The 25,211-nt window shown below is 35.1% G+C and overlaps 1 protein-coding gene across 3 annotated transcripts in view; it reads left to right on the top strand.

Annotated features, from left to right (window-relative positions):
• Positions 1-2,858: 2,858 nt before the first annotated feature.
• ULK4 (unc-51 like kinase 4) overlaps positions 2,859-25,211 on the top strand; it is a 627,233-nt gene continuing 604,880 nt past the window's right edge. For all 3 annotated transcript variants that reach the window (XM_051961226.1, XM_051961225.1, XM_051961224.1), the window contains exons 1-6: positions 2,859-2,956; positions 9,022-9,198; positions 14,052-14,151; positions 17,059-17,198; positions 20,584-20,743; positions 23,629-23,730. In XM_051961226.1, coding sequence (XP_051817186.1) covers positions 9,061-9,198; positions 14,052-14,151; positions 17,059-17,198; positions 20,584-20,743; positions 23,629-23,730 — 640 coding nt within the window. In that variant the 5' untranslated portion in view covers positions 2,859-2,956; positions 9,022-9,060. The remainder of the gene's footprint in view (positions 2,957-9,021; positions 9,199-14,051; positions 14,152-17,058; positions 17,199-20,583; positions 20,744-23,628; positions 23,731-25,211) is intronic.

The raw sequence follows: 25,211 nt of genomic DNA, 5'->3' as shown, positions 1-25,211 counted from the left end.
CACAGTCAGTGAGAAAACTCTGGGTAAGGTATAAGACCCTTCAGCCCAGATTGAACCTGCTAACAATGTCTGATTAGTCAGGGGGTGGTGACAACCTGTGTTGTGAGTGAAGCAGAGTGATACTAGGTGCAAGAGTGATACCAGGTGGCAAACTACGTACAATAACAAGTTGTTCATATTGTCCCACATGCACAGTATTGTTTTTGTTATAATTATAAAAGGAATTATAAAAAGGAAATTATATTATAAAAGGAAATTATATTATAAAAGGAAAAAATCCTTGAAATATATGGACTCCATTTTTCCACCATCCTTGGGAATCCCACCTCATCACTTCTCCACTAGGAAAGTATATTTTAACCACCCCAGCATGGGGGCTTTAGAAAGCAACAGTTCGTTTTGTCATCCCAACTTGGGGGCTCTAGAAAGCAAGACACAACACATACCAAATCTGTTCTACTGATCCACCACTTTCTTAGCTATTACCAGACAGTTTTGATATTTACTGCTTCATTATGTAGTTTGAGATCTGGTATTTTTAGGCTACCTTCTTTTGTATTTATTTTTCATTAATTCCCTTGATACTCTAGATCTTTTGTTCTTTGAAATGAATTGTAATTCTTTTCTAGGTCTATCAGATCATGTCTTTTGGTCATTTGATTGATATAGCATTTAATATGTAAATTAGTTTAAGCAGGATTGCATTTTTATTATATTGTCATAGCTTATCTATCAACAATTAATATTCCTCTAATTAGATCTTTTTGTCTAAATTTATTAGAGAAATGCAAATTAAAATAACTTTGAGATATCATTTTACACCTATCATATTGGTTAAAATGATTGAAGGGGAAAACAACAAATTGAAGGGGATGTGGAAAAATTGGAATGCCAATTTACTGTAAGTGGAACCACAAACTGATTCAACCATTTTGGAAAGCAATCTGGAATTATGGTCAAAGAGTTAGTTATTAAGCTGCCTATATCCTTTGACCCAGCAATTTCACTAATGGGTCTGCTTCGGAAGATGATTAGGGAAAAAGTAAAAGATTATAGTTCTAAACAATTTATAGTAACTCTTTCTGGTGGCAAAGAATTAGAAACTGAGGGATGCCCATCAATTGGGGAATGGCTGAACAGTTGTGTTATATGATCATTTTGGAATGCTACTGTGCTATAAATACCCAAATTAAATATGAAGGACCTATGAAAAAAAGATGCTATGTGCATCCAGAAAAAGAACCAAGAACCATCAAATGATTTTATACACACACACACACACACACACACACACACACAAATTATATATGTACATATGTACACACATACACATTTGTGTCTAACTGGAACCATCTCTGGTGACATGAGGAAAGAAAAGGAAAGTTACACAATAATTTTATCATGAATTTAAGAGGAATAATAAGTTGTAAATAATAGATTTCCAGTTTCATGTGCAATTTTTTTCTTCCTATTCCACTATGTTATGGAAATGTTTGTGTTTTATTCTGAATTTAAGAAATAAAACATGTTTAAAAGGAATTTCTCTGCTGCTTTACTCTAGATACTTCTTTCAAGGTTTTTTTTTCCCCTGAGGCTTTCTCCTCCCTTCACTAGTTTTATCAATTGTTTATGAATACTCTGTTGATAATTTAAGAAAGCCACTAAGCTGCCCACTAATCCTGCTCCCTATACCTTGCTGACTGCAGTGTTTATCTGCTAGGTGAAGGCTTGACTGGAGAGAGGCAGTTGATCCTCTTCTCTTGTCCCTAGGGAGGCTTTCTTCTCCATTGTATTTACTGCTTCTTTTTTCTTCTTCTCAATGGTATGCTATTTTTCCAAATACATATATTTTTCAACATTCATTTTTTTAAAATAACTTTTTATTGATAGAACCCATGCCAGGGTAATTTTTTTTTGCAGCATTATCCCTTGCATTCACTTCTGTTCCGATTTTTCCCCTCCCTCCCTCCACCCCCTCCCCTAGATGGCAAGCAGTCCTTTACATGCTCAACATTCATTTTTGAAGACAGCAATTATATTTATTTCTTTATGTACTTTCTCTGCAACAGAATGTAAGCTCCTTGAGGTTTGGTTTTTGCACCCTGAGCACCTTGTACAAGACCCGGCTCATGCTAGGTGTTAAATGCTTGTTTAATAGCTGCAAGGACCTGCACCAGGCTTACACTAGTCTTCAACACTCCTTCTGGTGACAGAGATTGGGGGTGGTGGATAAGACATACAGATATTTTTTGGGAGGTAGGGGTTGTGTCATAGATTTAGTGCTTGCAGGAATTTTAGAAGTCATTTAGTTCAGCCCCTTAATCGTGCAGATGAAAGTGGCTGTGGGAGGTTAACAGACCGAGATCAACTAGGTAATGACCGAGGAGGATTTAGACCTAGATCCTTTTTCACCAAATCCAAGATCGGGAAGGAAGAGATAAAGCAAAACCAGAAGGAAACAGAGTCAGAAAAAGTCAGAAAAGGCCTCTGTTGCTGCCAAGAAGAGTTGAATACAGCGGAATTTTTTCCAAGCCCCTTTAGAATTCTTGCTGGGGAAGTTCGAGCAACGAAACGTCCTCCTGGTTGCCAGGACGACGGCGGGACGCCGCCTCGGAGGCCCAGCCAATAAGAAACGAAATTGCTGGCCCAATGAGTGCATCAGCCTGCTTCCGGCGTTCAGCGTGCTGCCTAGGCTACGGGCTGGGCGATTCCAAACGGCGATGAGGTGGGGGGCAGCGATACCGTGAGTTCATAAGCTTAAAAAAAAAAGAAACGCGGAATCTCTCCATGTGTTCCCCCGCTCCTCTATGAGAGTGGATCAGTCTGAAGAGTGCTGGGGGTCGCTGCGAGCCGAAGCGCCACGAACTTCCAGGAGCCCGGGGCTTTTACGTCCCAGTTACCGCTGTCAGGGGGCCGGCGGTTCTGGCGAAGCCTGCAGGGGAGACGGCGGGCTCGGGTTCGTTTCTCTCCTTTTGCAGAGATTTAGGGTTGGGCTGGGGGTGGGGGGCGTATGAGGCGGGAGGTGGGAGGCGGAAGCCGGGCGTTTCCGCCGCTGCCTCCCGTGCGCCTTTCCCAACCGTTCCTGGCGCAGCCTGCGCGAGGCGCGTCGTACGCACTCGTCGCCGCCGCCGTTCTTCCCCGTCGCCGGGCGCGCGCGTCCCTCCTACTCTGCGCTTCCGCCTCCTTTCTTCCCTCTCTGGATCATTTCCTCCCATCCCCTGAGTTGCCTTCTCCTTTCTTCCCTGTCCTGGATCATTTCCTCCCATCTCCTGCATTGCTTCCTCTTTTCTTCCTCTCCTGGATCATTTCCTCCCATTTCCTGCATTGCTTCCTCTTTTCTTCCTCTCCTGGATCATTTCCTTCCATCCTCTGCATTGCCTTCTCCTTTCTTCCCTCTCCTGGGTCATTTCCTCCCATTCCCTCCTCCCTTCTTCCCTCTCCTGGGTCATTTCCTCCCATTCCCTCCTCCTTTCTTCCCTCTCCTGGGTCATTTCCTCCCATCTCCTGCATCGCTGCCTCCTCCTTAATTACTCCTCAAGGATCGCATCCTTCGAGCTAAATCCTGCTCTTTATTTGCACTTCTCCTACCCCCATCTCTTTACCTATAGCTTTCCACCTTTCCCCCTACTTAACTTAACCTTGGAATTTCTCTTGCACTTTTCCCAGTATTCTTTCAAAGCTCTTTCTAAGGCTTTCTCTTCATTCTTGGAATATCAGTAATATACTTCCAAGCACCCCACTCCACAAAGCAGTTATTTATATTTAATAGATCTCTTATTTTGGGGGTTCATAGATTCATGGTTAGTACTTCAAAGATTAGTTCAGTGCCTTAGTTGTAGAAATGAGGAGAGCCAGAGGTGTAAATCTGACTTGGCCAGAATTACACAGGTAGTAAATGGCTAGCAGATACTGAATTCCAAATTCAGGCTTATTAGGTGATCATCCATCTTCGTTAAGTTGGTTGGCTGGCAAGAGTTGTGATGCTAATAGCTCTCCCAGACTTTTAGATTCATAGACTCATAGATGCCAAACTCATAGAAACTTTAGCTGGGTCACTTTACAAATGAAGAAACTGAGGGTTGCATAGAGTCACAGAGAGAGTAAACACAGATTTGAAGTTTGTGTCTTTCCACTCGAAAGTCAATACTCTGTCTACTGAACTGGCTCCTTGTTTACAGGAGCTAAAGCTGGAAGAAATTTTAAATATCATGTAAGCCAACTCCTTTGTTTTACATTTGGGGAAACTAAAGCAGAGCAAAGCAGTGACAAAATCTTACAATTGATAGCTGGAATAAGAGTATTAGATATTTTCTAGTTCTATCTCTTCATTTTCCAGATAAATTTGAAGTCCAGACTAGTTAGGAGACATAGCCAAGGTCACATAAGTAGTAAATACTAGGGTTGTCACATGAAACCTTGTTCTCCAACTTAAATCTAATCTTCCCTCTACACTATACCAGATTACCACATTTCTACAGTGGTTTAAGGTTTGCAAAACTCTATTAACACTGTGAGGGAGTTAGTTTAAAGATTAGGAGAGTGGGGCTTGGAATCATTCAGTGGTCACCCAGCTTTAAAGAAAATCTGTAGTTGAAGGAACATAATATGTGTAGTCAAAAGACCTGAATTTTCTTTCTAGCAATTGATTGCTTGACCTTAGACAAGTATATAGTAGTCCTTCCTCATCTGTAAAAGGAATTTCTTGTAAATTCCAGTTTCTCTCTCTAAATCCTAACATGATGGTTTGCTATTGATTGCCTTATAATTGGGCAAAATGTAAGATGTAACAGCTTATCTGGTAGATGCTTTATAACTTATTTCCTCTTCAGTAATTTTTGCAATTTTTCTCCATATTTTTACTTAGGTATTTTTGAAAGTTTTGTTCTTTTAAATTCACATTGTAAGTGCTTTTGGAGCCTTTTTGAAATGACAACTATTTTAAAAAAATTAATAACAAAATATTTTATCCTTTTTAAAATCCTGGCTGCCTCTAATGATGTTGTTTTACTGTTATACTGCAATTTGTTTTCTAATTGGATACAATACAATTGTATCCAATTGGATTTGATACTTTTGTCTTTTCTTGTTTTCATCAATATTATACAATAGTCCAATTTCTTTTTTAAAATGCATTTCCTAGATGATACTTTTCATACCATTTTAATTTGAAAATCAGCATTGGTAATATGTTGCAGCATCTTTAAAACTGCCATGAATCAAAGTACTTTTACCTTTGGGGTATCCATCATGTTGATTTCTTTGGCTCTTGAGATATTTGCAGCTATATAAATCACCTGAAGTATATTTATGTTTAATAAGATGCTTTGGTGTTAAGGACTAGCTTGCAATCATTGAAAGCAGCATCAAGAAACTTCCGTTTCACTTGAAATAAAAGGAAGTTTCAACTAATCCATCTGAGATACAAAGATACAAATGAAACAGTACTTTCCCTTAAGGAAAAGGCAGTTTCAGCTAAACAAAGATACAAACGAAACAATCCTTTTTCTTAAGGATTTACATTCTATAGAGGGGGGACATATACACATAAATATAAAGGCAAAATAAATACAAGGTAACTTTTTGGGAGAGCACTGGCAGTTACAACAACTTTCTCACTTCTCATCAATCACTGTCTTTCTACTGATGCTTCCCTACTGTCTACAAACATGCCCAAGTTTCTTCTACCCTTCAAAAATCCTGATTTGGTCCTTTTCTTCTATCTCTCAAACTACATCTTTATTCCCTTGAAAAGACCATCTATAATAGGTGATTTTACTTCCTTTTTTATGAATTCTCTTAAAAAATATTTTCATATTTTATTTTTTCCATTTACATGTAAAAACAATTCTTACCATTTATTTAAAAAAATTTTTATTTTCTCTCACTCCATCTTCTCCATTCCCTGAGAAGGCAAGCAATTTGATATGGATTCTATATGTGCATTTTTCCCATATTAGCTATGTTGCAAAAGAAGCTACAGACAAAAAAAAAATCCCCACAAGAAAAACAAAATTAAAAAGTACATTCCAATCTATATTCAGACTCTTTCTCAGTTCTTTCTCTGGGGATGGATAGCATTTCCTTGGATCATTGTGCTGCTGAGAATGGCTACAATTTTTTTCACAGTTGATCATCCTTATAATATAGCTTGTATTGTGTATAATATTCTCCTAGTTCTGCTCACTTCACTTTGCATCAGCTCATGTAAGTCTTCTCGAATCTTTCTGAGACTATTTTGCTTGTCATTTCTTATAGCACAATATTATCCCATCACTTTCTCATATTATGAGAATATTATTCATATTATTCAGCCATCAGCTAACTGATGGATATACTTTAAATTTCCACTTTTTGCTACCACAAAAAGACCTGCTATTAATATTTTTGTACATATGGGTGCTTTTCCTTTTCTTTGATCTCTGGGATACAGACTTAGTAGTATTCAAAGGTTATGTACAGTTTTGTAGCTTTTGGGGCTAGTTCTAAATTGTTCTCTAGAATGGTTAGATCAATCATGAACTTTCTTCTTAAGTCTTTTCAGTCTGGCTTCTAATTTCATCATTCAATGGAAACTTCTATCTTCAAAATTACCAGTGATCTGCTAATTGCTAAATCCAATGGTCTTTGCCCAGGCTTCATACTTTTTGACCTCTCTGTAGTCTTTGTCATTGTCAGTCATCCTCTTTTTAATATTCTTTTTTCTCTGGATTTTTATGACCTTGTTCTCTTCAGGTTCTTGTCTCTTTCTCAGCCTCTTTTGTTGGATTGTCACCTAGACTATATCTGCTAAGCATAGATGTTTTTCAAGGCTTTATCCTGGTTCCTCTTCTCCCTCTATAGTATTGAGTCTATGCTTTCTTGGTGACATTATCAGTTCTCATGAATTCTCTATGCAGGGGCTTCTTAGATTTATTTATTCATCCATAATCTCTCTTCTGAGTTCTAATCTCACTTCTCCATTATTTATTGGATGTCTTGAACTAGTTGTCCCCTATAATCTTTAACTCAACATGTTCAAAATTAGCCTTATTTTTCTCCCCAAATCTTCCCCTGTTTCTAACTTCTTTGTAATTGTTGAGGGCCCTGCTATCTTCCTAGCTACCCAGGCTTGAAATCCAGGTTCTTTCTCCAATCGGTTGCCAAATCCTGTCAATTCTTTTTATTTTTTATTTTTCATATACAAAATATATGCATGTGTAATTTTTCAACATTGACCTTTGCAAAACCTGTTCCAATTTTTCCCTCCTTCTCCTCAACACCTCCCCTAGATGACAGGTAGTCCAATACATGTTAAATATGTTAAAGTACATGTTAAATACAATATATGCATACATATTTATACAGTTATCTTGTTGCACAGGAAAGATCAAAATCCTGTCAATTCTAACCTATCATTTCATTCCTTGATTATTGCAAAAGCAGCTAGGGGTTTACCTGCCACAAGTCTTTTCTCACTCCAGTCCACCATCCACTGAACCCCAAAAGAACAGGTCTGACCAACCATGTAACCTCCACCTCCTTAGTGATGTCCCTAAGTGGTGTCACTTAGTATTAGTGAACCTCTATTATCTCTAGAATGAAATCTAAAAATCCTCTTTTGGACTCTTAAAGCCCTTCAAACCTGCCCCCTTCCTACCTGTACAGACTTATACTTTCTTCTTTCTACTGTGTAGTCCTGTGATATATTGTCTTCCTTATTCTTTCATACATAACCCATTTAATTTTCATCAGCTGTCCCTCATGCCCCAGAAAATTACATTTGGGGACAGAGTGGATTATGAAGCATTTATGAAGTGCTTATTATATGCCAGACACTTGCTAAGCATACACATAGAAAAGGGAGAGAGCTTTACTCTCAATAAATTCAATCTAGATTAATTGAAGGGATAAAACTCCATAGGAGGTTTTTGTTGCAAGGCAGATGGAAAAGCCTCTAGTGATCCTAAAAGTATGGTAGTGGATCAAAGGGCAGGGCCCAGGGATCTTTTTTTTTTTTTTTTTTTTTTTTTGTACCTGAGAGGGTCAAGTTGAGTATTTGAGGGGATGGACTGGGGTAGTTTGGGAAGAAACACTGAATGAAATTTCTGTGAATGAGCAGGCAGGGATGGATTGTTATCTGTCTCACAAATATCATTCCACAATCCAGACCATCCCTTGTCTAAACTTCCTTTTTCTGTCAATCAGACATTTTACAAACATTTTTTAGGCATTTACTGTATATCATATTTTGTGCTAAGCTTTGGGGAATACAAATTATTTAGTTATGTAATCTCTTCTTGCAAAAGTTTTTAAGGAGAAGACAAAAGCACATAAACTTTAAGACCTCAAAACCAAATGAAGACATTTGGAACATTTGTGTAAGGCTGCATAGAATAAATACACAGAGAACACATGTAAATGAATACAAAATTATTAAATATAAACTAGTTTGGGAGGGAGGGAACTGAATATTGGGAGACTGGGAAAGGCCTTGTTGAGCTGGATTCTGAAATTAGAAGATACCATTGTTACTCAGATTCTTCCAGCCTTAGTGCATTCTTTGAATCCTCAGAAATATTCATAGCATTCATGTTTATTTGTATGGCAGGATGTGTATATAATCTGGAACTATATAGATGGTGGTAGTACAAAGTCAGAAAATTTTTAGGGTTTTTTAAAGTATATTTTTTAGGTTAATAAGTGTGTGATCCCCAAATTCTGGAGCCCATTGGCCTAAATGACATTGATTCCATGTGATGACTGAATGTAAGCTATTACTTAATTTATTTTAAGACTTGTTATGTTCAGAAAATCTCATATTGGTTAATTAAAGGATTTTATAGCATATTCTGTTCTAGACTCACATTGTGCTTAAAAAAAAGAAAGGCTTAATTGTTTTAAGGTATACAGGGTTGTTGTTGTTTTTTTTTTTTTTTTTTTTTTAAAGATTGAATGTAATTATAAGGTTTCTTTTGTATATTAAATGAAATCGTGATCTTTATGAATTTGAAAAATACATATGGTTTCTTTTTTACTTTTTAGTCAACAGAAATGAAGCTGAGGATATAGCTCACTTTTAAGATGGAGAACTTTATTCTTTATGAAGAGATCGGAAAAGGAAGCAAGACTGTTGTTTATAAAGGACGAAGGAAAGGAACGATTAATTTTGTAGCCATTCTTTGTACAGATAAATGCAAAAGACCTGAAATAACTAACTGGGTAAGTAAAGTATTCCACCTTCCCTTACTGGAAATATACAGCTATATAGGAAATATATAGTAAACTATAATGCAATGATGTAATGAATCATTTCCAATTAAATTGATGTCATTGAATTTAATCAACCTATACAGGGATAGGGATGTATATTTTGTTGAGGGACACTTGACTTGAGAAAAAATAATCAAGTGAAAATCGGTAAATTAGGTAACTAACAAAATTAATTGTCCTTTTTAAAAGGAAGAAGTATTTATCCACTTCATTACTTTTTAAATTAGATCACAGAACATTACTCACATGGATCAGTGATCTCATTAATAAGGGAATTCCTTCCAATAGACCATTACATTTTATCAAATAGGCACAATCAATATTGCAAGTATACTTCATTTTCATATTGTAGTCTAATAAGAGTGATAGAAACATTAAAGGATAAGAGAGAAAAAGAGCAATGTTCAGGGCTAGGAAAGGAAAAGGAGATGGACACATCCAGAGGAAGAAGAAAGGACAAGATTATGACAAGAAGACTAAAGGATCAGGGATAACCAGTATGCCCTGCCTATCCCTCATCTCTATTACTTCAGCCATCTATTCAGAAAGTGACAGAGTAAACAAGCCATATGTCTTCCTGTGGGCTTGCTGAAATTGGCAGATTGTCTACTTCCTCAAAATTCTTGGGATAGATTCTGCCCATTTAAAATAGCTCTGATCCTTACAGAATTTTAGCCATCATGTAGTACAATGTCATTGTCAGGAAAAGTCATTCTGCTGCTTTACGACCCCAATGAAGAATGAAGGAGGTCAGAGTCCTCTGCCTGTAAGGGCAGCTTCCTTTTGTGAATTGTTTTAATTTTGGGAAAATTCTCCCTTATCTCGAGTCTTAATCTTTGCAATTTGTACTCCTTTGCTCCTAGTTCTATCCTCCAGGGCCACACAGAACAGATCTCAAACTTTTTCCTTCACACATTTGTTGGACTTCCTAAGTTTTCCCAGGCTTAACAAATTAGTTCCTTTGGCTGATCTTTGACTAGCATGATTCCTAATCCCCTCACCATCCTGCCCTGATCACCTTTCTCTGGGTATTCTCTGGGAATGTGTCCTTGTCGAAAAATCATAACATCCCCAGCACCCCACACTACTCCAGATGTTGTCTGATCAGAGTAGAATCCTTCATTTCTAGTGTTCAGTCTCTTTTCCTGAGGGCACCCCTCCTCACTGTATAAGTAATGCACAGTAGTCTAAATTAAAGATGACAGATTCCCCAGTGGCCTGAACCAGATTAATATGTAATTGAGAAATGTTTACAAAATAGCCTAGATTCTGTTAATGTTGTTTTTCTAAATCAATATGCAGTCCACAGAATCTGTTTCTGCTAGAGTTTGATACTAGTGTCCTAGAGGATTACAGATGTTTTTATCTTTCTGTGACATTTGCAGAAAATTGATAGTTTTAGAATAATTTTTTTTCATGCCCGATATCTAGTTATTTAGGTTCCTTCCTGTTCTCAGTCCAATTATTAGGTAGTTGACAAATTAACTGCCATACTTTTGGGATCTTTTGGTTTTCTTCACTAGAACAAATTTTTTAAAAGGAGGTTTTCTTCTGGTAATAAAACCTTTGATTTTAATAATATTAACTAATATTTATATAGCACTTTAAAGCTTGAAAAGCTCCTTATAAATAACCTTGTAATTATTTTATCCTTGTAATAAATCTTAGTGAACAAGAATTGTTTAAGTGCCTACTGTGTGATGTGTATTGGGGGTACAAAGAAAAGCAAAAGAACCCAGCTCCTACTTTCAAGAATCTCAGTCTAATGGTAGAAATAGCATGCAAACAATTATGGACAAAAAGATCAATACAAGATAAATTGGGGATAGTGTTGGAGGGAAGGTACTGAGTTTAAGGATGTGTAGGAAAGGGTTCTTGCAGAAGGTGGGAGGAAGCTAGGGAAGCCAAGAGGCAGAGAGGAGGAGGAAAAACGTTCTAGGGATGGAGGACAATTACTGAAAAGGCTTGAAGTTTGAAGATGAATTATTATGTGCAAGGAAGAGCAAGGAGGCCAGTGTATTGGATTACAGGATATATGAAGGCCAATAATAGGTAAGAATATTGGAAAAGTGGGAGAGGGCCAGGAACTTTAAACATCAAATGGAGGGCTTTCTATCTGATCTTAGAAATGATAGAGAACCATTGAAATTGATTGAGTTGAGGGAAAGGAGGACATAGATTTGTGCTTAGGAAGATCAGTTTGGCAGCTGAGTGGAGGACTGGAGTGTGCAGAGACCAGAAGCTAGGAAACCAACCAGTGGGCTATTTCAGTAGTCCAGGTATTGGGTGAGAAGAGCCTGTGCTAGGATGGTGAGTGTCAGTGTAGAGAAGTTCATGAGAGAAGTAGATGATCGATAATTCCTTGGATATGGGGCTGGGGGAGATGGGATAGAGAAAGAAGGTGCTATTATTATCCCCATTATACAGATAAGAAAACTGAGGCAGAAGATGATTGATTCTCCTGGGTCATACAACCTGTAAAGTGTCTGAGGCTAGATTGGAAAATTCAGATCTTCGTAATTCCATGTCAAACTTTTCTAGTTGTCCAGTTTTTTTTTTTTTTTTTTTTTTAACTTTCTTCCACTAAATTGTTCTCAAAATTATCTACAGGCCTCTTGTGAGTAGTTCAATTGATATCAACATTTAAGGAGATGTATCTTTTATAAAACTGAATAATTTAATCATATGTATTTTTGATTCTCCCTCTTATTGTTGCATAGTGGGGTAATATCGCCACCTGGTGGGTCTTTATGATATTGTCACCCCACAATTTTATTTTTTCAATTTTAGACATCAATTTAGTTTAGCAAACATTTAGGCATCCACTATGTGGAAAGCACTGTTTATAAAAGTTAAATAACAATTTCTTTTGCCTGGGTAAATAACGGGTTTGTTATTTGTTCTTTTCAGGAATAAAGTTAACTGGCATCAACTATCCAAAACTAAATTTTTTCCATTTATATTTCCATTTTTTCTTCTAAGTCCTTTAACTTAAATTGAAAGGTGCATGCCAGATTATTTCTAGAGTTCATTCTTTGATGGTGAAGTCTCTGCTTTTCTCATTTCTTTATATTCATGTAGTTTCTCCTTTTCAGTCAGAATCAGATCCAGAGTAGCTGTGATTTCATTTGAGCCTCACTAAAAACTTGTGATGTAGATGCTAATGGTATTATCTTTATTTTATTGATGAGGAAGCTAAAGCTTAAAGAGGGCAGGAGACTTGAACGTTAGGTCTTAAATCCTGGACTGGGATTCTTGGGCCAGTGTTATTACTGTGACACCATCTTGCCTTGCATATTCTAAGTAGAAGTTCTTAATTTGGAGTCTTTGGATCTCTTTGGGAGGTGGCCATAGTTAGGTTTCAGGAGGTTAGTGGATGCAGATGGAAAAGAAATGACATCTTTATTTTTACTAATCACTAACAGAAATTTAGCATTTCCTTTAATTTTTTAAAATTTTCATCCTGAGAAGGGATTCATCAGTTTCACCAGACTGCCAGAAGGTTCATGGAAGAAGAAAGGTTAAGAAGTCATGTGAGACAGACAAATAGACAGACAGAGACAGAGACAGAAGGAGACAGAGACAAAGACAGACAAAGAGAAGGAGGGGGCGAACACAGAGACCGTCAGAAGCAGAGAACGAATGGGCACAGAGAGAGGGAGAGGAGAAAGAGCTAGACTGACAGAGACAGGGAGAGACAGAGAGGGGAGAGAGACAGAGACAGAAAGAGAAAGAGACACAGAGACAGAGATGGACAGAGCCAGAGCTAGAGAGCCAGAACAAGAATGATAAGAGGGTTTCACAGAGATGAGAGAAAAGCTTTGTAAAGCTGAAAATTTCCATACAAATGAGTTAATATGTTTGAAAGGGAGTATTAAAGTGATGATTTTAACTATAGTTTTTAAAGCCATATGTTTATTTGGATCCAGCACTCAAGTGCCACATAAATTAATTAATATTTATTTACTATATATAAGTATAAATAATATAAATATTATTTGTTAATATCTAAAAATTAGCATATGAAGTATTAAAAATTTTAATTTAAGATAAGAAACAAGTACTTAAAATTGTATCATAAAGTTTTCTTAAATTAGGGTAATTTTAAACTTCAATGTTACTACATTAAGTAAATATGGAGAACCTCACTTTTTTCCTTTTTGTTTTTATATGACTACGGCTAATAATACATATTTTATGTAAGTGTGTTAATGAAAATGCCTTAGTAATAAAATAACTTCCCATGTATTAACTGATTATTAAAGTGCTTTTAGGTAGTGGGAATATAATGTAGAATAATGATGTGTTCAGACTCTTTCAGACTCTTGTAGAAATGGATCCTAATGGGCCACATATTGACAGAGAATACAACAAAATAACATTATCAGTGGTATATAGTACTTTTATGTGTTGATTAACATTTCCCAATTATATTTTTATCTGATTGGGGCTGTACTCCAGAGTTTTGTGGACCTTCTGTGAGCCGTGAGTTTGATATCTCAGAAAGATTGTTACAGCAGAGGATTTTGGTTTGAGTCTTCAACCTCTGCTTCTTGTTGCCAACTCACTTAGCTTCTAAAAGCCTTTTCCTTACCTGTAGAAGGAGGAATTTGATTAGTGAATCTCTAAGATTGCTTCTAGATCAAACTTTGTAATTCTAAATCTGAAGCAAATATTAAAGTAATAATTAAATGATATCATCTTTCACTAGGAATTTAAGGAAAAAGGCTTGTAAGTCTTAAGTGACAAGATTTTGAAAATGTTTTTTCACAAAATACAATATTTCAACTCTTTTTTTATAGGTTCGCCTTACCCATGAAATTAAGCACAAGAATATAGTCACTTTTCATGAATGGTATGAAACAAGCAATCATCTCTGGCTTGTAGTAGAATTGTGCACAGGTGAGAGCCAGTATTGTTAATGCAAACCTCTTGAACATTTGAAAAAGCATTTGTTCTACATTTGTTTTCTTTTTAAAGTTTTATTAATGTCATTTGTCTTTTGTGTCTCAGCAATTTCTCAATATTTCCATCTCCTGCATCAAGAATATTCCTTTCTAAGTTAAGCATTTAAGGAAAACTGATGATAGTAATTATTTTTTATAGTGAATGTTATATTCTGCATCTGTAGTCTCTTAGCTTTTAGATGAGAATAGAGGATCTTCTTGTGTTTTCTGTTACTTCTTCATTTATTAGTTTATCCAAAAAACACAGAAAATCTAGAAAATCAATGTTGATATACGCTTATTTGGGAAAGCCCTTAAATTGATTCAAAGATTGGTACTCTCACAAAAGTCCTGCTTTTAAGTCTTATCTTGATGTAGAAGTGATTCTCAGTTCTTGACAGCTGTGCCATTGCAGTGAAAGCTATGGCAGATTCCAGAATGCTGGAAAGGCTTGCTCTCAGTATAGCTGCTGGCAAACTGTATTTACTGTCTGAGAAATAGCTTAGTATGTATAGAGCATTTCGTTACCAATATATATGATCATTATTATGTAATGATGTGGCTGGCCATGACATTACATTAAATCTGGAATCATACAGTATGGTTGTCACTGTTTGACTTCCTCTGTGACAGTAGTTTCAAGGTCACAGAAAAAGGGGTAAGGATAATGAGAATCTTGCTGTTTTTAAATTGTCCGGAAACAGCAATTTAACTGTTGCTAGTTTACATGTGATATTAAATGCCAATCAATGAAGCAGTATGGTGTAGGAGGAGCTAATTTATATCAGTATAAATGAAAATAGAAGATTTGAGGAATTTATAAATAAATGGGATGATTTGCATGTCCTCTTAGAAGAGGTAAATAAGAGAGGTGAAAATATTGGTTGTGTTGTATATTTAAAATCAGTAAGAAACATCATTTAATAGGTCAGTTGGTCATCTTGTCTTTCATTATAATAAATATAAACAAAAAGACTGTCATGAAGATAACTATAGCTAATGGGTCAATCTCCATTAAAGAGGATGACAAAATGAAGAAATTCTGTAAAAGGATTTTATAAGTTCTTTCCCTTCCTCCATTAATTCACTTAGTATTTAATAACTTCAGTAGTACAAAGGTGTAAGCATAGGAGAAGGGAAATATGCTAGAAAATATAAGCAAATGTTAAGCAACAAGAGAGCTCAAAGGCCACAGGCCTGTAGATCTTGAAAACTTTCTTCGAGAAGAGGTTCAGAACATGTTGGACATCAGACATCAGAATCATTGAACATTGCACAAATGAAATTAATGATATTCCAACAGACAGTTGGATGTGAGAGTCATTTCTGAATCAACTTTCTATATACAAGGAAACACTTGTCTTGTTGGAGCAAAGATCAAAATCAGTATCAAATTAGAATAATTAAGATGAAAAATAAAAAATGAAATTAGTTTCTTTTTTTTTTTTTTTTAATAATTCTAACTTTTTATTGCCAGAACCCATGCCTGGGTAATTTTTTTTACAACATTATCCCTTGCACTCACTTCTGTTCTGACTTTTCCCCTCCCTCTCTCCACCCTCTTCCCCAGATAGCAAGCAATCCTATACATGTTAAATATGTTATAGTATATCCTAGATGCAATATATGTGTGCAGAACCGAACAGTTTTCTTGTTGCACAGGAAGAATTGGATTCAGAAGGTAAAAATAACCCAGGAAGAAAAACAAAAATACAAACAGTTTACATTCATGAAATTAGTTTCTTAAAGTTAAACAGGATTTAAAGTTAATTCAGTTCTAATCTGACATATTCAAACAAATGATCAATACTGAAAAATAGGTAATGGATGGAGGAATGAATATATATATATATATAGGTGATTATCATTTCCTAAGGAAATTTAACCGATGGAGATCACTTACCACAATGAAACTAAAAGAGTGGAAACTACGTTGGCCTACAAATTACCTGTTTTTCTTTCTAATCTGGAAGAGAGTGCATGAGCTAGACATAACAACAGTTTAAAATATAAACTTCTGTAAAATTTCATGAAAGAGAATGGTAGAAGATTATGTATGTCACTGGCTCTCAAAAATACCAAGAAAACAAATTCAAATAAAGATGAGAGCAAGACGCACTTCAGCCAGATTACCTTAGAACCATTTAAGGATAAGAGAGGAAGGAGAACAGCAAACAAAAGAATGAAAAGAATCTGTCAGTCCTTATTTAAAAAACTAGCTTCTCTATGGTTCATAGTGGAAAGTTGTAAATAGAAGAGGATAACATTTGATTTTGCAAAACAAAATCTTTCCTCCAACAAGTCTGATATCTATATATCTGGCAAAGCCTGTGGACTCCTTGTCAGAATAATGTTTTTAAATCAGTAAAACTAGAGAGCATCACAAAAGATATAAATTGCATTGAAATAAAGATGTAATTTTTTTTTCTTATCTAAGTTTATTTATCCTCTTTTACCTCCAGGGATCCATGGTCCCCAGATTAAGAGCCCTTCTTCTAGAGCATAGTACCAGAGTGAAAAGAATCCCTTAGTAGTTGTAGATGACTGAGTCCTTCCTCAACAATTCTTTATTGTGGAGCTTAGTCATATTTATTTGGCTACAGAGGTTATACATTCATAGATTATTCTTGTGAATCCATTAGGGAAAAATGACTTTTCTTAACATTTTGAAATAATATCAATGTATTTTTATCATATAGTATTGATCTGTGTATTAATATGTGCATATGATTTGCTATTTTGTATTTATTTTTTGTAACAATTTTTTTTATGTGAACTGCATTGAGAATCTATAAGTGAAAGTCATTATTCTTCCATTCTACTTGATTATTTACTGGGAATGAGCCATATAAATTTATTGTAGGTGGTTCTTTAGAACTGGTTATTGCTCAAGATGAACACCTTCCTGAAGATGTAGTAAGAGAATTTGGGATTGACTTGGTGACTGGATTACATCATATTCATAAACTTGGAATTCTCTTCTGTGATCTTTCTCCTGGGAAGGTAATTAAAACATTGTCTACTTTATTGCTTTTAAGCTAACATGCATTGTTTTAATCATTTCTTGAAGATATTTTGCTAATATAGGCTAAAATTTGGTACCTTAAGTCCTTGTAAGATATAGAGAAATATAAGATATAGAATATAGTAGGACATAGACATTTCTTTGTAGTAAAAGAATCTAAAATTAAATACAGTACTGTATGTTATTAGTTTCCCATTCAGATTGCTATTAAAACCTGAAGGAAATCCTTCTTTTCATAGTTCCTCGAGTAGTTAATTTATAACTTACTATTTTTGCATTAATGTCTTCTTTTTGAGATTTTATCTTGGTCTTCCCTGCCACCATAGTAGCTTTTTATGATCAGACTCTTTTTTCTTTATTCATTTTTCTAGCCTATTTCTTGACTTTAAACTTGGTTAAATTTGGGGTCTGCTCATCTGAGGCTGAAGAAGCATTGTCCTAAGATTCGGGCTTTTTTTGTGTTGTTTTCAGAGCTAGTTCTGGGTCCCTGCAAGTTTTTTTGACACTTTCAAAGTGGTATTATTCTAGGAGAGGTAAGATCATTGCTCTTCTGATCTGTGCTCTGGTCTTTATCAAGGAAGGGCCTGGTCTCTTCTCTGCTTTGATAGTGTGACTGTTTCCTTGTGATAGATCCCCAGTGCTTTTCTCTGACTTCAACTATGACCCAGAATTACATATGGGCAGTAGAGTTGCCAGTCCTAGTGGTACCCAGTGCCAGCAAAATTTCCCTGTGATATCTTTCTGAGCAGTTAGCAAACTATCCTTCCTGTCTCTGGGCAAAGAGATTCCAAAGCTGCTGCCGCTGCCACTGTATGTATGGTCTCCAGACAGAATTTTACCAAACTTCCACCTCAGTTTTGCAGACTTCTGCTTATCTTACCCCAACTTTTTGTTGGCTCTACTACTCCAAAATTTGATTTGAGGCATTAATTTAAAGTGGAGGGGAACATTGGGAGAACCTAGCCATGTGATTGCCCCATATCTGCCATTTTGACTCCCTCAGCAGTTTCTAGGTAAACAAACTAATTTTCTTATAAAGCATTCACTATTTAATTCCATATTGGAATTAATGCATCAACAAATGAAGAATACGAATGTTCAATTCTAATTTTCAATCTTGTGAGAGATTTAAAAAAAGTCCATTTATATATAAGGACAAAATGATTTCCAGTGCAGTGAAACTTTCTAGCCTATGTCCTGTTTTATTTAGAACAATGAAATCTGGATAAGCAGTCATTGGATAATACTTTATATGTATGCAAGTACCCAGGTAGAGATTTCTCTTGTATAGTAAGTAAACAGTCATTGCTAAGTGACTAATAATAAGAATTGAACTCAGACTAAAAAAAATATTAGGGAATTCTCTTCAGAGGAGTTGGTAATTGATAATTTATCATTTAAGGCCTTGGTGAATGTTTTAAAGAAAGAGCTAGGATATGTTAGGGTGCTTTTGATGAAAGTTAAAATGGTTTTTTGGGGTGATGGAAAGCCCAGTATACACTTTCACTTGAATAGATCTATTATTAGAATTTTGGGCACCTTAAATTATGAAATATTTGCTGAAGTTTAAAAGTGCACATCTTTTGGTGGCTACACCAGGCCACCCCAAGGAAGAAAAGGAACAAATTGGTTATTTTTAAGTCTGGCTTATGCTTTCCTTTTCTAAAAAGATCACCTTACTGAAAACAAATGATACCTATCATAAAATTGTTAATCCCCATGTATCTGAATTTAAATATTTTATGTTATGGCAAATACACAGGCTCCTCTATTCGGTAACTGAGTACCAACTGTACACAAAGCACTTTCTTTTTTGGGGGGAATAACTTTCTTTTTCTTTTTTTTCATTTTTTGTTGAAGTTTTTATTTTCAAAATATATGCAAGGATAATTTTTCACCATTGACCCTTGCAAAACCTTGTGTTCCAATTCCCCCTCTCCACATCCCCTCCCCTAGATGGCAAGTCAATCCAATATATGTTAAACATGGTAAAAAGATATGTAAATCCAATATAATCATACATATTTATACAATTATCTTGCTGCACAAGAACAATCAGCTCAAAAAGGAAAAAATGAGAAGGAAAACAAAATTCAAGCAAATAACAACAAAGAATGAAAATGCTATGTTGTGATCTACACTCAATTCCCACAGATCTCTCTCTGGTGTAGATGGCTCTCTTCATCACAAGATCATTGTATATTGTATGTATGTATGTGGCATATGTATGCTACATCATTTCTTAAATGTTTAAAATTTTTTTGAAGCATTATATATTAGTTCCTATGTATACTAACCCTTTCACTATGATATATAAAAGAAATCCAAATTAATTTGGAGATTCTTATTTCCTGATTTAGGCATCTGGGTGGCATAGTGTACTGGGTTTAAAGTCAAGAAAATAAGACTTCCCATGTTTCCATGTGGTCGCTTACATTTACTAGTTGTGTGACCCTGGACAAGTTGATTAACCCTATTCACTCTGTTTCTCCATCTGTAAAATGAACTGGAGAAGGAGAGGACAAACTACTGTAGTATCTTTGCAAGAAAACTCCAAATGGGGTCACGAAGAATTGGGTATAACTGAAGCAACTCAACAGCAAGAAAAATTCTCTTATTTGGACATTCTTTAATTAGTATACATAATTTAAACTACTTAAAATTTGATTATATCTACCTTTTAAATGAGGGGAAATTCTTTTAAATAGGCATAGCATGCCAGTATATTGATGCTGAGTTTTAATAAGCTCATAATTTCAATGTTGTGTACCAAAGGTACCAGCACTATGAGCTTTTGTGTATGTGATGGATACTTTGTTAATGTTGTTGCTTAGCTCTTGTGACTTTGAGTCGGTTTTTGAATTTTAGCCCTGGAAATATAAGAAAGTAATTCCTCTTGGCATGTAGAAGAGCATATCACGTTCTTGCTGCTCTCATGGGCAGGGTGGGACTGGGCCCTCATTCCATCCTTAAGAAAACCCAAGAAATACTGTCCTCTGTGATGCTATGCCTTCCAATGTCAGCCTCTGGGAAATGAGCTACTTATCTATTTTATCTTTTTGTACTGAGTTTTAAAAACTACTGAATTCATCCTACTCTCCCTCTGGTTTCTTTTTTTTTTTTCTTTTGAAGTAGTTTCAATGTAATTATTTGGTTTTTAACATTGTGCTAAAGTGAATGCTGAAAATATCAAGAACTGTTACAAGTTGCTTCCCTTATATACTTATTTGGGAACTCAGTACAGCAGTGATACAAATTTAAATTAATTACATTTTTATCCCTTGAATGGCATAGAATATTTGTAAAGAAAGTTTTGGTAGAGTTAGATTTATTTTTCAAGTCTGCATTTCTAAATCTCCATAGATCCTCTTGGAAGGACCTGGCACGTTGAAATACAGTAACTTTAGCTTGGCCAAAGCAGAAGGTGAAAATTTAGAAGAATTCTTTGCTTTGGTGGCATCAGAAGAAGGTGGAGGTGATGGTGAAAACATACAGAGAAGGTGTATGAGAAGCAGAGTTAAAGGTATGTTATCTATAGAGATTTCTGAGTTATTAATACTAGTCATAGGTCACCACAATTATCTGTTGAATAACATGTATTGCCCATGTTTTTTGTTTTAAATATTTTTTGTTGTTCTGTTTTCTCAGTTGTTTTTTAAACTTTCATCTTATTAAAGTTTTCATGACTAGCCTATTAACTTGAAAGTGTGATTTTGCTCACCAGACACTAAGTTTACTCCCTACAATCTTCATGTGGAACATAATAGTATAACATGTCTAGGAAGCTTTGGGAGCTCTGGACTAGATTTAGATCAAAGTGATCTAAATAGTGATCTTTAGATCTGATCTAAAGATCAGAGAAATCAGAGTGATTTCATCTAGTTCTGGCAGATTTTCTAACATTGTGTCCATTGATTTCCCTTAAAGTCAACAAATATATTTTTTCTCTCCATTCCCTCCGCTACTGCCTTTCTCAACTTAGCTATGTCTTCCTCACTTTCTTTTTCTCTTCACATATGCCTCCTGTCTTAAAAAAGAAAACACAAAAAAAACCCTAATTGGATCCTACTATTCCTATTTTCTGTTTTTCTGTATCTCTCCTTGCCTTCATGGCTAAAGTCCTTGTGAAAGTCTTCTATAGCTGGTGCACTTCCTTTCCTCCCACTCCTTCTGAACTCTTTCCATTCTGGTTTCCAACCTCATCTTTCCATTGCAAATACTCGCGCCAAGTTACTGATTATCTTTTTTAATTGCCAAAAGTAATGGCCTTGTCTGAGACCCAATCCTTCTGCAGCATTTGACCCTGTTAGTCACCCTTTTCTCCTGTGTGTCCTCTCCTGTTGAGATTTATGTGATACTGTTTGCTCTGACTCTTCTGTCAGTCTGACCATTCTTTCTGATTTTCTTTTGCTGGTTCTTCATCTAAGTTAGGTCCACTAGCCAAGAATGTCTCCCCAAAGCTCTGCCCTAGGATCTTTCTTCTTTTCCCTCCATACTCTCTCACTTGGTGATCCAATTAGGTCCCCTGGGTTCTATTATCATCTTCTCTATTCAGTAGATCCCCACATCTATATATCCAGCTTTCATCTCCTTCCTGAGCTATATACAGATCCATGTTACCAACTGCTTTTGGACTATCAAGCTAGGTGTTTCCTATGTGTCTCAAACTCATTATGTTCAAAATAGAACTCATTCTGTTTCCACCCCAGTCCTTCTTTCATCTCTATTATTATTGGGGGTACAATCATTCTCAATGACTTCAGTGTCATTCTTGGCTCCATTCTGACCAGACATAATATTACCATATCTTCTTGTTTCCACTTTAATAGAATATCTCACATATGTCCCCATGTTTGTATTCATGTAGACACCAATTTAATTCAAGCGTTCATTAACTTGCACCTTTGTCAGCCAAAGGCCTGCAGGTACAAAAAGGGAAGTGGATATTTTTAGATAGAAAAAATATTAGAAAAAACTTAAATTAAGCACTTTATTTACCTATCCTAAATAAAAATCTCATTTTAATGCAATGAGTTAGGATAAAAATAAGTTTGTAAGATTTTTTTTAAATAAAAATTTTTTAAAAATAGAATTTGCTAAATTGCTATAAGAATTTTATTAAAAACATTTGATTAATTATGGAAGTTAAAATTCAAGTTATTTTTCATTTTAAAAATAAAGGTGTTTTCTCTTTTTTACATTAATTGATTTGAATGCCATTAAGCTATTAAAATTCAAAGTAATATTAAGAGGCATGAGCATCATTTAAATATTTTTTGGTCGCTAATTTTCTTTGTAGACTTTTTCATCAAAACAGTTTGTATAAAAATGAGGTTTTACTCTGTACTAATACATTTAGGATTTAATATGTGTATTTATTCCATTGAATACAAGGAAAGTCTTTGTACTGGTTTCTTAAAACTTTTCCTTATTCTCTGGTGTGTTTTGGTTTGATAGGCTTATTTACATATTTATAGAGTGTAATTATCTTTTGAATTTTCATTTTCCTAAGGCAAACGTGCACTTTTGTAATTGTTTCAAGAAAAAAATATGGTAGGATTTAGCCACTTCCATTATGTGTTATCTCCCTTATGAAAGAATTATAATGGCAACAGTGAGACTAGTAAATGCAGCAATTATAATTGGGGAGGACAGATTTATCATCTCATTTCAGCTGCAGCAATAAACCTTTAATGAACATCTGGATAGATAGGAAGTGGAGAAATAAAACATACATATATTATTTGCTAAGAGTTATCTTTTTGATAACTTGTATAGTATTGATTTCTTTAGTTTTCCTGGACCAATGACCAAGTACCATTTGAATTTACATAATAATTTATATGGTATCCTTAACGAACTTCAGTAATGTTCATGTGATTCAGGGTCAACTATGCAACAAATGTCAGAGAGAACAGAGCTTTAGAACTAGGAAACAGAGAAAATGGTTTTCTCACTCTCTCTCAGGCTTAACCAGAAGAGTCACTAGAGATAAAATGTGCTGGAACTTTATTGATGCTGTTTGGATTTACCCTGAAAAAGGTAGTTTTGTTGCATAATTGCTGGAGAAAATGAATGCATGTATTACATTGAGTTGCCTGTAGGTATAATTTTAGGTTTTATCTTAACACTCTGTTATTACCTTAAAAAAAAGACAACTATATATGTTGTATCTCTTAATTATATGCAGCTAGTTGAAAGTTTGTTTTATAATTATTAAGAAAAAAATCAAACTTTCCAATTAGAATAAATGTAAGTAACATTAATTTTCTCTAATTGAACAGTTATTATTCATTTGTCCTTTAGCCACTTTTTATTAATTTCATTCTCTCTCAAATAAATTACTTTGAGACTCACAGGAAAGTTTGTGTTTAATATTATTGTGCTGCTCTTTTACTTGGACTTTAGGGTCTCCCATCTATACTGCTCCAGAAGTTATTAAGGGGATGGACTTCTCCATAGCAAGCGATCTGTGGTCTTTGGGTTGTCTACTCTATGAAATGTTTTCAGGTAATTTATTTTTCTTTTAATTTCTATGGAAGAAAACTAATACATGAATATTTATAATGTTCTTTGTTGAGGGCTGTTGCTAAGTTGAGAGAACATTTAATTAAGTCTATCAGTTGTTCAGATGTTCTGCCTTTAAGACAAATAGTTGACTTTTTATTTGAATTATTTGAGTTTGATGAAAATGATGGGATAATTTAGTATGTACAGGTGCATTTGGAGTTTTCCTTCCTTTTCTTTTTCCTCCTCCTCTTCCTACTTTCTCTTTCTCCTTTCCTCTCCCTCTCCTCCTTTCTCCTTCTCCCCCTTTTTGTCCCTCTTTCTCTTATCCTTTTTTCTTTCATGCTGTCCTCTCCCCCCTTCTCTTCTCTTTCCCTCTATTCCTTTCCTCTAGCATATTTTAGCCAGTATCCATGGGAAAGTCTCAGTGCCTGAAGTAACTCCTCAAAACTATAAAATATAGATAACTGAATGAAATCACAAATTTAGATCCTTTCCTCCATATTCCTAAATTGTTATATAACTGTTCATCAGAGAGAGGAAATTGCATATTTATATGTGTATATATGTATGTACCTATGATATGTTGCCTATATAAAAACAGGTATTGTTATTTGAAACCTTATAAAGTTATTCTGTGTACCCCATGATATATGTGACTTGCAAATAAAGAATATTTTGACCTGTAGAGGAATTTATAATTTTTTTTTTTAGAAAATACATTTTGAAATACAAAAATACAATAATAAAGGCTGTTTGCATGTTACAGAGAAAAAAATAAAATTAAGTTTTAAAAACCTTATGTAAAATTGCTAATTTTAAAGTTATAAATGAATAAATAAGGATGTGACTAGACAGGTGAGATCATGACTATTGAATGATATAGTTGTAAGAAGCTTTCTTTAGCGGTCATCTCATCCTGACATGTGAATGGCTTCCAAAGGTGATCTGTTCCATTTTTATATATCAGTTAGGAAGGTTTTCCTTTTTTTTGAGTCAAAATCTTGCCTTTTTAAATTTTTCCTCATTGGTTCTTGTTCTGTCCTTTGAGACCAAACAGAATCATTATGATTTCTCTTCCCTTCACATAATTGAGGACTATTGTTAAGGCAACCCTCACTTTTTTCCTTTCTCAAACAAAATGTTCTCTTCTCCAGGCTAAACTTCTCTAATTTCTTTTACTGATCCTTCTACTGATTCCATTCTTCCCATTATAGTGGGTGCCCTTTATTGGATGAGCCTCAGCTTATTGATATCCTTCTTAAAATGTGGCCTCCCAGAAAGTGATGGCAGTCAGTCAGTAAACATTTATTTATTAAGCATCTACTGAGCTAAGTAAGCTCTGAGGAAACAAACCCAAGATTATATAAAAAAGATGGTCCTTGCCCTCTAGCAGCTTACAATCTAAAAGGAATTAGTTTAACAATGAAACCATTAACTTATTTGAATATTATACTTTTAAAGTAAAAAAAGTTGATCTCCAT

Source organism: Antechinus flavipes, chromosome 5, assembly GCF_016432865.1.
Source record: "Antechinus flavipes isolate AdamAnt ecotype Samford, QLD, Australia chromosome 5, AdamAnt_v2, whole genome shotgun sequence".
Lineage (NCBI taxonomy): Eukaryota > Metazoa > Chordata > Mammalia > Dasyuromorphia > Dasyuridae > Antechinus > Antechinus flavipes.
Note: the sequence above shows the minus strand (reverse complement) of the source record. Positions and strands in the feature narration are given on the sequence as shown.